The sequence below is a fragment of the Bactrocera tryoni genome, unplaced genomic scaffold (assembly GCF_016617805.1).
Source record: "Bactrocera tryoni isolate S06 unplaced genomic scaffold, CSIRO_BtryS06_freeze2 scaffold_25, whole genome shotgun sequence".
NCBI lineage: Eukaryota > Metazoa > Arthropoda > Insecta > Diptera > Tephritidae > Bactrocera > Bactrocera tryoni.
This window is the reverse complement of record NW_024395977.1, coordinates 7,788,084-7,805,536: the sequence shown is the minus strand read 5'-3', so window position 1 is coordinate 7,805,536 and position 17,453 is coordinate 7,788,084. Positions and strand designations below refer to the sequence as shown.

General features: G+C 34.7%; 1 protein-coding gene across 3 annotated transcripts in view; it reads right to left on the bottom strand.

Annotated features, from left to right (window-relative positions):
- Window positions 1-721: 721 nt before the first annotated feature.
- The window catches only part of LOC120780966 (cadherin-86C), a 144,370-nt gene continuing 127,638 nt past the window's right edge, over window positions 722-17,453 (bottom strand). For 2 of the 3 annotated variants that reach the window (XM_040113193.1, XM_040113194.1), the window contains exon 6: window positions 722-4,716. In XM_040113193.1, the coding sequence (XP_039969127.1) occupies window positions 2,133-4,716 (2,584 nt within the window). In that variant the 3' untranslated portion in view covers window positions 722-2,132. The remainder of the gene's footprint in view (window positions 4,717-17,453) is intronic. The other variant, XM_040113195.1, reaches the window with a different exon arrangement.

Genomic DNA, 17,453 nt, shown 5'->3' with positions numbered 1-17,453 from the left:
CCACTTTTCCAAAAAAATCACGTCCAAATATGCCCCTCCCTAATGCGATCCTTTGTGCCAAATTTCACTTTAATATCTTTATGGCTTATTTATGACACTTTATAAGTTTTCGGTTTTCGCCATTTTGTGGGCTTGGCAGTAGGCCGATTTTGCCCATCTTCGAACTTAATCTTCTTATGGAGCCAAGAAATACGTGTACCAAGTTTCATCATGATATCTCAATTATTACTCAAGTTACAGCTTGCACGGACGGACGGACAGACGGACGGACAGACAGACATCCGGATTTCAACTCTACTCGTCACCCTGATCCCTTTGGTATATATAACCCTATATCTAACTCTTTTAGTTTTAGGACTTACAAACAACCGTTATGTCAACAAAAGTATAATACTCTCCTTAGCAACTTTGTTGCGAGAGTATAAAAATGACAAGCGTTGTGCTTGTAATCTTAATTTTACTTTTATAATTATTAGGTTTGGGACAAAACTCACCAATTTATGTTGCCATTTTATGTATCAAAAATTATTTGTACATTTTTTGTTTTAATATATTTTTAAAAACAATTTCACATCGAATACCGAAAAATGTTGACGTTAACCCAAAGTAAAAACCTTTTTTTTTTGTTTTGAACAACTAAGAATGAAATATCAACCAATACAAAAACATAATTTGTCAAATAAGCATATTTACATTTATTGTTTTCCTTAGCCCGCTCACTGTGTAAATTAAAATACAAATTTATTGGTGATGATATTTATAATCTTTTTTATTTTTGTGTTAATACGTCTGACAAGATGGTATGGCAGGATTTATATATTATACAAAGAACCTTGTACACTTCAATACTATAAATATTAAGGAGTATCTTTCTATCAGATCGTTAGTAATGGACAATTATCATTTAACTTTTAATTAGATAAATGTGCAATATATATGTAAATTATTCATAGATTTATCTAAAATAGTTTTTATTTCATTAAAATAATAATGAAAGAATTTATATCCAACACACTTCGTTAAAATTGTAGACATTTCAACATGGTGGATACGTATAAAAGAATTTTTGAATATTTGCGGTGTCTTCTTTTTCAAATTCGAAATTTTGTGACCAGAATATACAATCGCACATACCTTCAAAAAGGCTTACAATATGTTTTTTATGAATGATACATTTACGAACGAAAAAAATATTAAAAAAAAATGTTTATATATTCTTGAAAGAATAACTGATATTAAGAGCTTAGAACTAGTATACAAGCTTTTACGTAATATGTGTGTACGTATATATACTTGTATCGATAATGTATATATATATTTCTTAACTTAATCTTACAACTTATTTATTTTTACTTCCAAGTATACAACTGCTTTTCGTAAATACTGATCATATAGTAATACTATATGTAAATGCGTTTATAACGTGTTCTCGGATTGATCCATTTTATTAGCCATAATTCAAACATTATATAAGTATATTCCCTTAATAGAGTGTACTCACATATTTATCTCTAAATGCACTACCTATGTATATATAGTATATTTGTTTAGAGATAGTACAACATGTTAATTTACAATAATAATATTGTGTTCTAAATATCATTTCCAATCATAATTTATAAAAGTTAAACTTCCGTTTTATGAATCTATAAATAAATAGAGTTTTCTTGTAAGGATCATATTGCAGTTTTTACTATTTACAATAAATATCGAGAGCAGGTTTGCAAATGCACATATTTGTAATCTCTTTTCTTTAAAAATATTTTATGTATGGTATTTAGTATATGCAAGTGTTAAATTTAAAATTATAAGTATATACACTAATCAAATTATGCATTTGGGTATTTAATTTTATTAATTAATGTTGGGTTTGTCACCATTTTCATTGACCATAGGAACGTAAAAAGTTGAGTATCAAAAAGAAGTGAGCAATAAAGAAAAAACAATTTTTGCTTTCAAAATTTCAGCATCATACATTAACGAGTTAAACCATAAATGATTACTTTATTGCATTTTAAGTATGGCATACGTAAAATGAGAAACGGAGAGTATCACATATGCAGTAGTACCGAGTTAATTTAAATTTTCCTATATAAATACTTGTCTACCATTTTTGAGATCATCCGCTATTTCTATGAATATTGTGGTGATTCTCCTCCCGATGTAATTTTCTTCACTCGGCTAACATCATCGTATGCAATTGAAAATACACTTTTTTTATCTGCGATGGGATTTCTCCGACCCGTATTATTAAGCAGCGAATTCATTGCAATTCCGGAATCGTGATCATCTTCTAATGTAGATACATTAAGTTGTTTTTGAGAGAGTTGGTGCGTACTTATATTTGGATTCGAGTGGGTAGAATTTGGATTTGGCTTAATTTTGGATGTTGTAACTTTGACTTCATTTTCTTTAATAGGCGACGGTTTAGATTTTACTTTCGCCATCTTAGAAACAACAAATGGCGGTGTCTCGGGATACATGTAATGTGGTAATTTTGTTGGTGGTAAAGGGACCTCCGGAGCGTTTTCGCGCTCAAATCTATGCTCTGAATGTTGTAAAAGTGGGTGGCTAGAATCAGCCTCAATTTTAGGATTATGCTGTTTATTCATTACAATATCTTCTTTCAAGAGTCTGGTATTTTTTTGAGGAGATTTTCTTGGTGCAATTTCGGGTCTACTTTTTCCATCTTCAGAAGGAATAGAATCGGTATTTGAACTTAAACGTGTTTTCGTCAAACTTCTTTTTCTTTTTGAAACTGTCAATGTGAAAGTATCGGACCCAGGCTTGGTATTTAAATTTTTTGATTTGCTATAATACCATTCCATGTATTTTGGAACAGATTTATCAGGATTTTTCCCGTCATCATATCGATCGTTCTGATGATTCAAATTGGTTGCACTTTGATATACACGCTCTTTAGCTGCATGATTTGTCTTGGTCAATGAAGACATATGTTTTTCATTATCCATTCGACGGTGTGGAATTTCCGATGAACTTTGCGACCGATGACGTCCTTTTAACGTTGGCCTACGTGACTCTCTGGCATTGGCTTCCGGCATTTTATGCGTAGATCGCTCGTCTTTTAAGTGTATTTTACAGAAATTTTTATCATTAATGTCTATATCAGAAAGTTTTTGTTCCGGATGATGGGGTGTTAATATATTTCTTTTAACAATAATTTCTTCAGCTTCAGAATCATTGGAATAATCATTTTCATTATTATAGTCGCAGTTATCTACTCTGTTGTTGTCTGTTGAATAGTATTCAATCTCGTCAACTCTCATTGTTCGATAATGATCTGGAGTTCTACTTCTATCACCTATGGAGTCAGCCATTATTAAAATTTCGGGACTCACTGTGGGACTTTTTCGTTGTATTGAATTACTATTATTCTGTCTTTCTATATAGTTCTTACCTCTAAGAACACAGCTTTTTGTTTCAGCATGTTTACGTAGAGGTTTTTTGGGTGGAATACGTTTATTCGACTCGAATACCTCATCATCTTCCTCCTTAATGGGCGTACGTATTTTTCTTTTAATTTCTTCTACCATAACAATTCTCTTTCTTGGATGTATACTATTGCGATATTTACTACGCCTTTTTTGTTTTTTACGTTTTATCCAGAATCGATCTACTGTACTTTCTGGAGGACTAAATTGTACATACTCATATTCATCTTCGGTCAAGGAATCGTCATTTTCACTGCGAGCTTTGGGTCGTGTTGGCCTTCCTTGCACATATACAGAAGTTTTTTCAGGAAACTCAATATTATTGTCTGTCTGTGTACACACCTCACATTCCGTTTGTGTTGCAATCGCCACAGAGTGACCGGGAAGGCTTTGTGTTTCTAATACAACTTCTGGTTGTGCACCGTTGGCTTCTATTTTTTCTTTTTCCATTAATATTTGACGCAGTAGTATATTTTGTTGCTTTAAAGAATATTCAAGCTCTTGTGTTAATGATTGATTTGATATTGATGGCTGGATGTGACTTATGAAACCCTCAGTTTGCAACTGCATCGCACCTTGAGTAGGCTGTGTATGTATTACCTTTACTTCAGGCTCGGTTTGTGAATAAACTATACTATTCGGACCCGATTTGCAGGTAGCGAATGTTTCTCCCTTCAAAATGGAGTGGTTGTGGTCAATTTCATTTGGCATAGACTGTATATAAGTGGCACCAGGAACTATTTGGTAATGCTCACGTATTATTTGTTTACCATCAGGCTGTTCCTCAATAAAACGGCGCATTAGAATTTCTTTTCCACTATTATCCAACATTACCAATTGCGGCTGAGAGACAGTCGTTGATTTCATTGGCAAATTTACATAAATGTTATTTTCATCATCAACTTCTGCAACATCCTCATCACTTCTGTCTCTGGTCATGAGTTGCAGTATTTCAATATTTCCGTCTTTGATGAAAAATTCCCGTTTATTTCTTAAACTGCTTCGAGCTATGTTATATTCGATATCACTGCCGCGTGCAATTTCATGGCGACGTACAGAATCTTCATCAACTTGTTTGATTTCGTTGTCAATTCCTTGGCGATGCTTTGATGCTTTTTGTACTTCTTTGCTTCGCTGAAAGTGATCTTGTTCTGTTATTGTTAGTTGCCGCTCATCTCCTATATCTTCTATATAAACGTCTTTGTCATTTATTAAGTTGGTTCTAGAATTATAAAATACATCGTCTTTGGTTGTGCGGTTGTTCCTATAATATAAATTGGTATTCATTTATTTATTTAATTATTAAATGAAAAATAATAACACAATTATTATCTTACAGAGTAAGAAGCACTATCTGCCATGGCTAACGGCTTGGTATTAATTTATAAATTATATTTTTTATTATAGTATTCAACAGAAAAACATCAAATAGCAATATATCAAATTCAACAAAAAAAAAAATTAGATAACAAGTAAGGAAGAGCTAAGTTCGGTTATAACCGAACATTTTATACTATTGCAGCTTGCCAGGAGCAAAGGCGGAAAAATATCTTCAGGTGCATAAAGGGGTACCCGTTATTAGAAAAATCCTTTTTCTCAATTTTATTAAGCTAATTCACATATTTGCTGGTATATACAGTAAAATGTCAACCAGAAGTTCTAAAATCATTCTATTAAGTATACGGGAGCTTAGAGAATTATTGATCCGATTTCACCCTTCTTTGACCTCGGCTGCTAACAAACCCTTTTGTTTGTATAATCCCATGAGTAAAATTTTTGTTTTTGTATTTACTGATTTGTCCTGGATTGATTAAGAGATTTGTACCTTGAGTGGTTTGTGTGATATATGTACATATAGTTCATAAAGTAAAAACCTCTAAGAGGGCCTCATCCTTTAAATGGAAAATGTACATATCTTTCAAACAACTGTAGCTAAATAAATGCGGCGCAAATATTAAAATTCAAAACCAGAATGGCAGGGAAGGCCTCATTGAGAGGAACTAATTACCTAATTATTTCACTTTATAGTATACAAATGAAACATCAATTAAGTTATTATATAAAAACTTGCACAAATAGTGTTCTCAAGGTATTTCACCAGAAGACTAAAAAGTGTCGAAATTGTCGAAATCCGATTATGAATTGTGCCAAAAATAAGTAAAATCGCGTTAACACTCCTATCAGCGCAATATAGTATGTGAACATAAGTATTTTCTAACTTTTGGTTGGCTATATAACGCGTCTATTGGTCAATATGGAAGAAATCGTAATAAAATTCAGAAGGAATGAATGGAATACCGGCTATACTTTCAAGTTCAATTTCAACTTTGCCAATACTTAAAAATGTGAGTAGAACTTAACACTTTCTTACTTTTAAAGCATTTTTTTGAAACAACTATCATAATAAGCTTGTGACGGATAAGAGAAGTAAAGTATACTTTATTCAAGCTAATAATTTTATTCTTTATTAAGGTAACCAATATACATTGTGACAAAAGAGCACCCGGCAATTGTAACTACATTTCTCGGGTAAATGATATTTCAAAATATGTATTTTGCTAAGTTGGTAGAACTGTCATTAACTCTTATGCCGAATATGAGCGCCATCTGTCAACCAGTTTGTTTACAGTAGCTGCTTAAGTCGGTAAACCTCAGTCGGTAAACCTCAGTAGTGCGTTTTTACAACGAATAAAAATATCGAACAATTTGTCTCAAATTTTGTATTTCTAATCAAATTTCGTTTGCGGAGTCGTTGCGAATGTTGAAAACGGCTTACGGTTATTCAGTCTTGTCAAAAACACTAGCCTACGAATGGTAGAAAGCCTTCAAAAATGGTCGAGAGATCGTTGAAGACATACCTCGAAAGTTATGGTAATTGTTAATCATTAGGCAGGTGTTAGAGAGATAGCAAGAGAGCTCAACATCTCTCGCGAGTCCGTTCCAATGATTTTGGTTGATATTTTTGATATTAAACGTGAGCTTGATCAACTCGCCCTGATAAAGCTGAATTTTTCTCAAAAACAGTAACGTAAACAGGTCTCCTTGGACATGCTTGATCATGCAAATTTCAATCCCACATTCATGAAGGGCATTATAACTGCCGATGAGACATGGGTTTATGAGTTTGAAATGCAAACAAGTCAACAATCATCGGAATGGAACGCGTTTTCAGTCGATCGAAAAGATAAAACCAAATTCGCTGAAGGAGCTGATGGTCATTCCAAAAAGTGCTTATGAAAAGTGCTTCGATGATTGGAAAAATCCTTGGCATTAGTGTATTACATCTAGTGGAGATTACTTTGAAAGCGACAAAATAAATATTGATGAATAATTAAATATTTTGCGTTTTATTTACAATTTCCGCGAAAGCGTGCCACATCTTAATTTGTTCGTTTAAAAACAATGGTGTACACTAATCTAAGCCACGATTCGCTTTGGCGTTGCAAACAATATCAATAGATTTGGATGACACCAAGTCCCCTGTTAGTTTAATCTATTGATCAAAATATTTCGCACTTTCGCTCTTCCTGCCAAGCACTCAAGAGTTTTATTATAGGTGTATAAATCAGGAAATATAATATCGATGAGAGTATGTACATACATATATTTTGTGAGTCAATGATAGGCATAAATACGCCATTAATTTTATGCATCAAGTCGTTTCTTGTACAGCAGTTATTCAATTACTAATCCTAAATGTTATTATTAAAAAAGTTACGACGGATGTATCTTGAAACATATAAACGCACATATTCACTGTTGTATTTTCAATATTACGCCACAGTCAGTTTAAGTAAGTATTGACTTCATCAGCTTAAGTTGAAGATGGAATAACGGGAAGTGTCTGTCTGAAATCACCTGAAAGGAGTTGCAGAGTGACTTCAAATAGTTTGCCGCTGCTTTTTAAATCTTTCAATATCCTATCCCTCAAGTAAGTGCTTGTGTCCCATAGTGCATCCCAAAAGATAATTTTACAGTGCTATCTTGCGGTGACCATAGACTATTGTTTTTTTTATTTTGCGTAATGCATTTTGAATATTTAATGGCAGCTAAATTAATTTAAATGCTGAATGAACCCTTATACAGTTGCTGCAATGCCAGATGGTGCAACGGTTATCTCAGCAAGAACTTATGAAATAAGTAGTGTTGAGCCAGTCCCTCCTGGTGCATCCAAAAAAGAAGCAGAAAAATGGCATTTTTAAAAAATCCAGGCCCTCATCCCCCATTTTTCGAAATTCCCAAAACCCTTTGTTAGAAATACTCAAAACGTGTATGTGCTATATATATGTATGTACTTATATACAACGCAATATTTGTAACTGCCTGCGAGCAACAATATTCTATTTTATATATGTATGTATGTATGTGTATATTCTAATTTAGCCTTCAGTGCGAGTTTCGAAAAAATTGTGTAAATTAAAATATCAAAATATCAGCAGCCGATATATGAAATCGTATATCCAAAGGTCGCGCTGCCTTCGGAATGTTGGATAAAGTTTGGAGATCAACACATTGTATACTAGGGTGGGTCGATTCCGGACTTTTTTCGATTCGGGATTTCTAATAGTGCGGAAAAGTTGCCTTACTACTTCCTGATTCCAATGCAACTTTTTGTTTTGAGATCGGATTGCATCTTCAACCCCAACTCCGACCTTGAAATTTTGGAAATTCGCCTAAAATCGTGAAATTGTCTACCTAGCGCCTGAAATACGCATCCCATGGCAAAATGTATACAACAAAAGTTATTTGTCACGTCATTTGCTATCGAAATGGTACACGTGATCATGGTCGTAGGACAAACCGTTCCCGAGATACGAGCGAAAATGCGACGCGCCACAGTGCAAGGTGAAAATTGTTGCAGCTCTCAGCTAACCTGTATTGGTCACCCAGAACCCACCGCGTGGAGGTGGCTGCTCTTCGGGTTCCTCCCAAACTCAACCCAACCATAAGTCAGGCTTGTTTTAGTCTGAATCTGTGTTAAATTTATTGATAAAATCAGATTTTGTACTAAACTTTGGCACTTGTTGCCTAGATTTCAGTGTAGAGCCTATAAAATGATCACGAGATTGGGGGCCAATAACTTTAGAAGATGCATCTGTCACCAGTTTGACGGTTCTCTCGACTGCCACGGTGTGAGAGGGGAATTTACTAAATTTCCATACCCCTGCAGTGTCTCCCGACAGCCCTTTTATGAGTTCTTCGTTAGAAACTGAACAAAGAACTGGTGGAACAGTCAAGGTAATAGTCTTCCAGTTAATCATATCGTAATAATTATTAGCTTTGAAATTCAGCTTTGGTACTTTATTACATCCAACCCTTCCATTTACAGTGTCAGACTCTGCTTCTCTGGCTGCCAGAAGACGGTCAAGGGCCAACTTTCTGACTTCTATCCGTTCGTCAGTCATCATACTAAAGAGAATGTTTTCTGGAAAAGCAAAGAAAGCATTCTGTTGAATGGATGAATCGACAACCCTGCGCAGTTTAGCAGGTAAGTATCTCCACCTTTGAATTGCAGCATAGAGATGGCGCGAGCCATCTTTGATTGAACTGTTGAATCTTATTGAGAACCACAAAGGTGAGTAAACTGTTAGTATTTACTTGACCAAAATCTTTATTTCCTTTGTTGGTTTGTCAGTAGAAATGTATAATCTCAGAATTCTATTTGCACAGGTGAGCCAGCGAGATTTGCACATATTACCTGAATGCATCGACGCTAAATCTGAGGAACATTGACCGGAAATAACAGCTTCTGATATTTTATAGAGATAAGCTTGGTCTGTGCTAAGTAAAGAAGAAGGTAATTGGCAGAATGGAAAACTTTCAAATTTGACAACAGGCAACTTCTCACAATCAGGGAGCAGTTTACCTATGTCGCCAGAGAATGTATTTGGACTCTTTGAGACACCATCTATGTGTTCGAAAAGAGCACGAAATGGAAGTTCGTTGAAATGTAGAAGACAAACAACCCACTGTAATAGCCTACATATTCTTCTTCTAGTTTCCGAATGATTCCACCTTTCCAACCTTTGTTCGTGTTGGTGCCATCAGCACTGACAACTTCTAGATGTTCCACATCAACTGAATTGTCTTGTAAATGTTGCCATATAACTTGCGTCTCATCCTCAGCTGACCCGGAAGAAGAGGTGACGTGGCCAAAGTAATGACAACCAGGTTCCGCTATAAGAGAAATATGTTCCTCTTTGACAGTGTCGCGGTAGTACTTTTCACCTTCGCTGACTTGTGTAAGTGTATTGTCTTTACGGCCGTCAAAATACAGCCCATATACAGAGTCGATACTTTCGGTGTTTTGGAGCTTAACTCCAACACTTTTTTTTGCCTGACTAATCTTGCATTTGTCAGTGATAAAGCTAGCCTGATCCTCTGTTATAAAACCTGCTTTTTTGGCAACCCTGAAAGCAGATGAAACAATCAAGGAGGCTGCTCTATCACTTACTCCAAATCTTTGGGCAGCTAAAGCAGTGTGCTCTAATACTAGTGTGTTTTGTTTGGTTTTAGAGGATGGAAGAAAAAATTCATCATCAGCATCGTTTTTGGAAGAATCCATGCGCGACGCACCTACATTGTTGTCGTCTGTATGAGAATCTGGCTGTTCTGAATGGTCACGTGTTCTAGCTGATACTTTTCTGGTAAGTGTTGATGTTCAATGACGTTTTGAAAGCTTTTCTTTACGTTCATTTTTCTTTGTAATATTTTTTGTTTCAGGTAGATCAACACTTCCAATGCGACCAATTCTTCTGGTTCTCTGGTCCAAGAGAAATGGTTGTTTATTGATAGGAACTTTCCTTTCCTTTGGACAAGTGCAAGAAGAAAAATAAATGCATTTACAAGCAGCGATGTCAAATAATTTTCCGGCAGAAGAGACAAATTCGTCTCTTTTAGAGCTCAAACCTATTGGGTTCCTTAAAAACATTTGTTTAAGAGTCAGAAATTTCTTATGGTATGTGGTGAGCATTTGTACAACTCTGGTGTGTGAAACTATCGCAATAGATGACTTTTAGAAAGTATTTTCAACCTTTTTTGCAACTATTTCTGTAACCTCTTTACTCCTTGGTTCATAGTTGTCGCCTCGGAGTCGCCCTATACGAAATCTTTCAAACTGACAACACAAAAGAACATCCTGGTAAGTAGGTAACTGGGACTCAGAGAGATTGTACGGATATATGCCAAACACAGGACATTTCTGTCTAAATTTAAATTTAGAAACAGACATTTTGAGTCCGTTGAGAGAATATACATAAGTGATAGAACTCGGCGAAATCACCGACAAGAGTGAAGGAACTCGATGAAAAAATATTTGTGTGGAGACCTATCCGAACGTGTCCTTTGGCGGAGGTGAATGAATGTGAGTGATAGCACTCGGCGAAATCAACGTCAAGAAGTGTGGGCGCAAGCCTGATTTTCACCTTGCCCTGTGGCGCGTCGCATTTTCGCTCGTATCTCGGGAACGGTTTGTCCTACGACCATGATCACGTGTACCATTTCGATAGCAAATGACGTGACAAATAACTTTTGTTTTATACATTTTGCCATGGGATGCGTATTTCAGGCGCTAGGTAGACAATTTCACGATTTTAGGCGAATTTCCGGAATTTCAAGGCCGGAGTTGGGGTTGAAGATGCAATCCGATCTCAAAACAAAAAGTTGCATTGGAATCAGGAAGTACTAAGGCAACTTTTCCGCACTATTAGAAATCCCGAATCGAAAAAAATCCGGAATCGACCCACCCTATTGTACGAAGCTAAAAATATTCGATTCAAGCGTGAAATCCGTTGTATTATCTGGCTGCGAGACGTGGAATATTGCAGCGAATGTTTTACAATCGTTGCAATCCTTTTTTAATTGATGTCTTCGAAAAATTATGCAGATATTCTGGCCTGACGTTATTAGCAATGCTAATAACGTCGTAAATGGAAATGGATCGGCCACACTCTGCGAAAGCCTCACGATGACATTAACAGAACAGCGCTAGATTGGAATCCGTAAGGAAGCCGAAGACGCGGGAGACCAGCCAACACCTGGAGACGGGAAATCGAAGCAGAAGCACAGAGAAGTGGTAATTCTTAGAGAGAAATTAAATTCATAGCTTTAAATAAAATTAATAATAATTGTGTTAAATTCAATACAAATAGAAAACCCTCAATTAAAATTGTGAAAACAACTAATAACTTGAAGTGACTAAGTGAAATTTCGCAGTAGAAGGCAATATGAATTCCGTTATGAATTCGATTGAGAAGCTGGATGACACCAATTACAGCGCGTGGGTCGTTCAGATGAAAAGCGTGCTCATAAATTGGGAGTTATGGAGCGGAGTTTGCGGTCGCATCGTAAAAGACGAAGAAGATACTGCGTTTGATACAAAAGACGAAAACGCATTAGCCAGAATCATGCTATACATTAAACCTTCCAAATAAATAATGTGAAGAACTGCAAAACGCCAGCTAGTGCCTCGGAAAGGTTAAATAAAATACATACATATGCCTGAGAGACCTGCACGCCGCGTTACATTATTAAAACAATTATTACATTTTGCATTTAGAGAAATTCACAGATCTGATTAAAAATTTTGTGAGATTGGTTTTACACTGCCCGATGAGTATTTGTGCATACTGTTGTTGTCAAGGTTGACCGACGGGTTTGATAATTTCGTGGTAGCAATGGAATCACGTGATTCTTTGCCGAAATTAAGTGCGTTAAAAATTAAATTGCTCGAAGAGAACGAAAGACGTAAGGAACAAAGCAAACAACAAGGAGAGCAAAAGATGTTTTCTTCGCGTGGCGAAAATCAACAGATTGTAAAATATGGACAACAAAAAAGAAAAAAACATAAGTTGCTGGTTGTGTGGTCGCTGTGGACACATTTCAACGAATTGCCAAACAAAAGTCAGTGCAAAAACGAGAGCGTCAAAGGCAACGAATTTCAGAGGGACGACAGAGAAAAAAGTCATACTCAGTGTTTGCATGTTCTAACGGTGGTTTTGCAAAAACGTTTGGTGCACAGCATATTTGTGTTGTGATAAATCAAGTTTCATGAAATTTGAACGGCATACTGAGAAAATTGTTTTAGCTGGAAACAATTACTCAATTAATTTGACTGATAAAAGTATTAGTAAGAATCTGGTACATGGTTTGGAAACAGCAAAAGTTTACAGTAATTTGAAGAATCATATATGTACATACATATGTGAAACCTGTGCAAAATGTAAGATATGCGTAAAACCATTTCCAAAGAAAACTGAAAATCGTTCGAAAGACGTGTTGGGTATAGTGTATACATGTGGACCAATGAATATGTGAACATTCATTGACGATAAATCGCGATACACGTATAAAGGGTTCTTGAAAACTCGCGACGAAATATTAGAAATATTTAGTGTTCAAGGCAGTCTGCAAAAAAATTAATTGTCTGAGAAGTGACAATGAGCGTGAGTATTTGAGTGGCGCATTTGCACAATTTTTGTTAAGTAACGGTATTAAAAGGCAGCTTACTGTACCACACACACACCTCAACAAAATGGTGTAGCTGAGCAAGTAAATACCAGTATCAACGACATTTATACACAAGTATATGAGAAACGCTGATAAAGCCAGTTCTGCCCTAATCAAATAAACAATAGTATCAAACACAAGACTTTGAACTCATACCACACCATACCCGAATCCGAGACATGCATAGGCCGCTTGATAAACACTTGTTTACAACAAATAATATAATTAGACCAAAGCCACAAAGCATGAATATGTATCAGCTAAACGAATAATATATAACCCATAGCATAATACGAAAACATGTACATTAAGTATGTGAATTTCTAGAATAAAGAGCATATTCTGCAAAAGAAAACATATATTTTTTTAACCATTCATAAGTATATGAATTAAATGGGGGCTCAACCCCTCTTTGCTGGGAAGGAGGAGATCGCACAACAGGACATCGGCATCCTTAAGAATCTTCGAAGCGCATAAAGAAGGGCATCTAAATCCTTAAGCTGAATACTTTAGTAAAGAAAGCCAAAATCTTTAAATCTTCCTTAACGAAGACAGACACTCAGAAAATGAGTCAAGGAACAAACCGGACAATATCAAACGAGGATATAAATCCACCAGCTACAGTCCATACCACTCCTGAAAACTACATAATGTCCTACATTCAGGCTCAGTTCTCGAAATTGGACGAAGAAAGGAGAAAGGACAAGGAGTTAATATTACGGATGTTCAAAACTACAAATCCTAATACTAGCGAAACTCCCACTCCAACAATATACCAAGAAGCCACGATGCATTACCAGATTGTAATAGATGTACAAATCGAAGTCATAAAGGAATTACCTATTTTCCAAGGAAAAAAAAAAGAATATACGATATGGAAGTCACATGTAATGAAAGTCATGGAACCACTCCAAGTATTCCAGAACACACCTCAATTCTACAATATCATACAACCTTCAGAAGAAGAATCACGGGGCATAAAGATATGTTATTTGAATGCAACAACACACCTCTCAACTTCTACAGTATCATGGAAGCTTTGAACGCCCTATATCACGACCCAAACGCACTGTATGAAATACAAGAACACATGAAGAGCTTGGCACAACAACCAACAGAAGACTTGGACACTTATTTCCAATAAACATTGACACTGCACAGGAAGCTGATTAAAAATACAGTGGACCTTCTAAAAACAGAAATTAGTAACAAATATATTGAACAAGAATCTATAACACAATTTATTAAAGGATTAAAAAATAAAAATTTGGCAACAGCCTTAGCATCTAATCAATATCAAAGCTTAATGCAAACCTGTAGAAGTACTAAACAAATCGAAATACAATTACAACAAACTAGTGAAAATAAAAATCTAAGACGACCTATCGAAATCCAACAACATAATTTAAATAACTTTTGGCAAAGACCAACTAATCAACATAGAATAATACCACAAAAGACAAACTCTTTTACTTTTAATCCACCACGATGGCAAAATAATAATTTAAACCAATGGTCAAGAAACCAATATAATCAACCTAATAATAACAACTTCAGGCAAAATCAACCAAGGCAACAAATGAGGAACAATAACAATTATGCACAACCTCAAAGAATATTAAATACATACCAACCTCCACAAGAACGCATGGATGTTGACGAACCTCAAATAAACAGTGGGTACAATCGAAATCACTCTAGCAGAACAATCATTCCGCAAAAGATACAAAGGATCAACACACACCAACAACCAGCACCTCAGCCAGAACAAACCTTCAGGCAAATGGAAGAAGCTGACGATACATCGAGTACTTTTTTCAGGCTAAAGGATACTAGGACTACCTAGCCTTACTCTCAAAGATGGTCCAATACAACAAGAAGTGAATATCATGGTCGACTCAGGTCCTACAAACAACTACATACATATCAAAAAAATGCAGAATATGTAAGAATGACATGACTAGTAAAAAAATAATGCATCTGTTAAGCCATGATTTATCATTTTTTGAACTAGAAGATATTAAAGATTTCAATAAGATAATAGGATTTTGTGGATTGAAAAAATTAAATGCAGAAATATATTTCACGTCACTACAATTAAAATATACAAATAAAAACAAAAATCAAAATATAAATTATACAAATGATAATAAAGTTTATGAAGAGGAGATTAGAGAAATAATTAGGAGAAATAATAAAACAGAAAAGTTATTTACCACAACGATAGAAGCAACCATTAGACAGAAAGTAATGAACCAATACCAATATCCGTATGCAGATAACGATTTCGTCAATTCAGAAATAAAGAAATTATTAAAGAATAATATAATACAACCTAGTATAAGTCCTTATAACTCACCAGTTTGGACAGTACCAAAAAAGGGTATAAATGAAAATGGAAAACCTAAGAAAAGATTAGTGATAGATTTTCAAAAATTAAATTCAAAAACTATAACAGATAGATATCCTATTCCGGATATAAATATGACAATACAAGCGTTAGGTAAAACTAAATATTTTTCTACGATTGATCTAGAAGCAGGATTTCACCAAATTATGACAAAAAAAGAAGATAGAGAAGGAACAGCATTTTCCATTAATGGAGCAAAATATGAATTCATACGAATGCCCTTCGGATTAAGAAATGCACCCTCAATATTTCAAAGATGTGTTGATGATATTATACGAGAATATATACATAAATAAATTTGCGTTTGTATATATCGACGACGTGTTAATATATTCCTTGACACCTGAAGAACATATTAAACACATCCAAATAATAGTCAACGCATAACATAAAGCAAATATGAAAATCTCTGATGAAAAATCACACTTCTTTAAAAATCAAGTCGAATATTTAGGACATATGATAACACATAATAGGATAACGGTAGATCCAAAGAAAGTAGAAACATTAGACAAGTATCCGATACCTCAAACCCTGAAAGAATTAAGGTCATTTTAAGGTATGGCAGGATATTATAGGAAATTTATACAAGGATATAGCAAAATAACAAAACCACTAACCACACATCTACAAGGAGAAAATGGTATAACAAGTAAATAAATGTCAGCTAAGAAAGAAATTAAATTAGATAAAGAAGCTATAAAAGCTATACAAATAATTAAAACAAATTTAAAAGAACAAGTTAAACTATTTCAACCAGATTTCTCAAAACCTTTTGATTTAACTACAGATGCGATTACTCGCCGTACTTCGCCATAGTAGGAGTTTTATTACAAGAAAAAAAACCTGTATTTTTTATATCAAGAACATTAACAAAAAGAGAAGAAAATTATTGGACAACGGAAAGAGAATTATTAGCAATAGTATGAGCTATAGGAAAACTTAGGAATTATATTTACGGTATAGCAGATTTAACTATACACACTGATTACCAAGCATTAATATTTTCCATTTCGGGCAAAAATCCAAAAAAAAGATGGAAAAATTTTATACAAGAATCTGGAGCAAAAATAGTATACAAACCAGGAAATCAAAACGTAATAGCAGATGCACTATCAAGACAAAAAATTAACACTTCAACAATAGAATCGGTGCACTCGACACGTAGTTCACCAAACGAAAACTATACATACGCAAAACAGACGATAAATTCATTTAAGAATCAAATCATATTAAAAAAAAACTAAACGAAATAAAAAAGAAACACAAACGACTTTTCCAAAGTATCACAGGCACATTATTGAATATCAAAACACTGACTATTTAACAAAAACTTTAAAATAAATTTTTACACCTAACTTCAATAATGCGATTAAAATTGATGAACAAGAGCTATTCACAATAAAATTACTACTAAGTAAACATTTTCTAAACTACAAGCTCTTTATAGCACAAAATCTAGTTGAAGACACAACAGACAAAAACAAGCAATTGGAAATTATAACAAATACACATAACCGAGCGCATAGAAATGAGAAAAACAACGCGATAGAAATTAGACAACAACATTTTTGGCCCGATATGGCGAAACAAATCAAAAACTTTGCACGAAACTGTTCAAATTGTTATGAACAAAAATACGAACGTAAACCAACAAAGCAACTGATAGAGAGAACACCAGCAACAAATCTACCAGGAGAATCTGTAAGTATGGATATATCCCACATAGGAAATAGAACATATATAACTAGTATGTGTAGGTACTCAAAATATTTATTAATAAGAGAAATAGCAGATAAAGTCAACACCGTAGGCAAACTAGAAGAAGTTCTCACACTTACATACCCATATTGTGGAAACCTACAAACCGACAATGAGAGTATATTCATATCGATAACTTGTATGTCACTATACAGACGACTAGATATAACACATAATCGTACGGCGTACGCCAACAGCTCATTCGACATCAAACGGTGCAGTTGAACGCTTGCATAGCACACTAATAGAAATCGCTGCAACATTAGCTAAACAAAATAACACCGATCCAGTTACGGAAATATTTAACCCTTTCGCCCCTACTA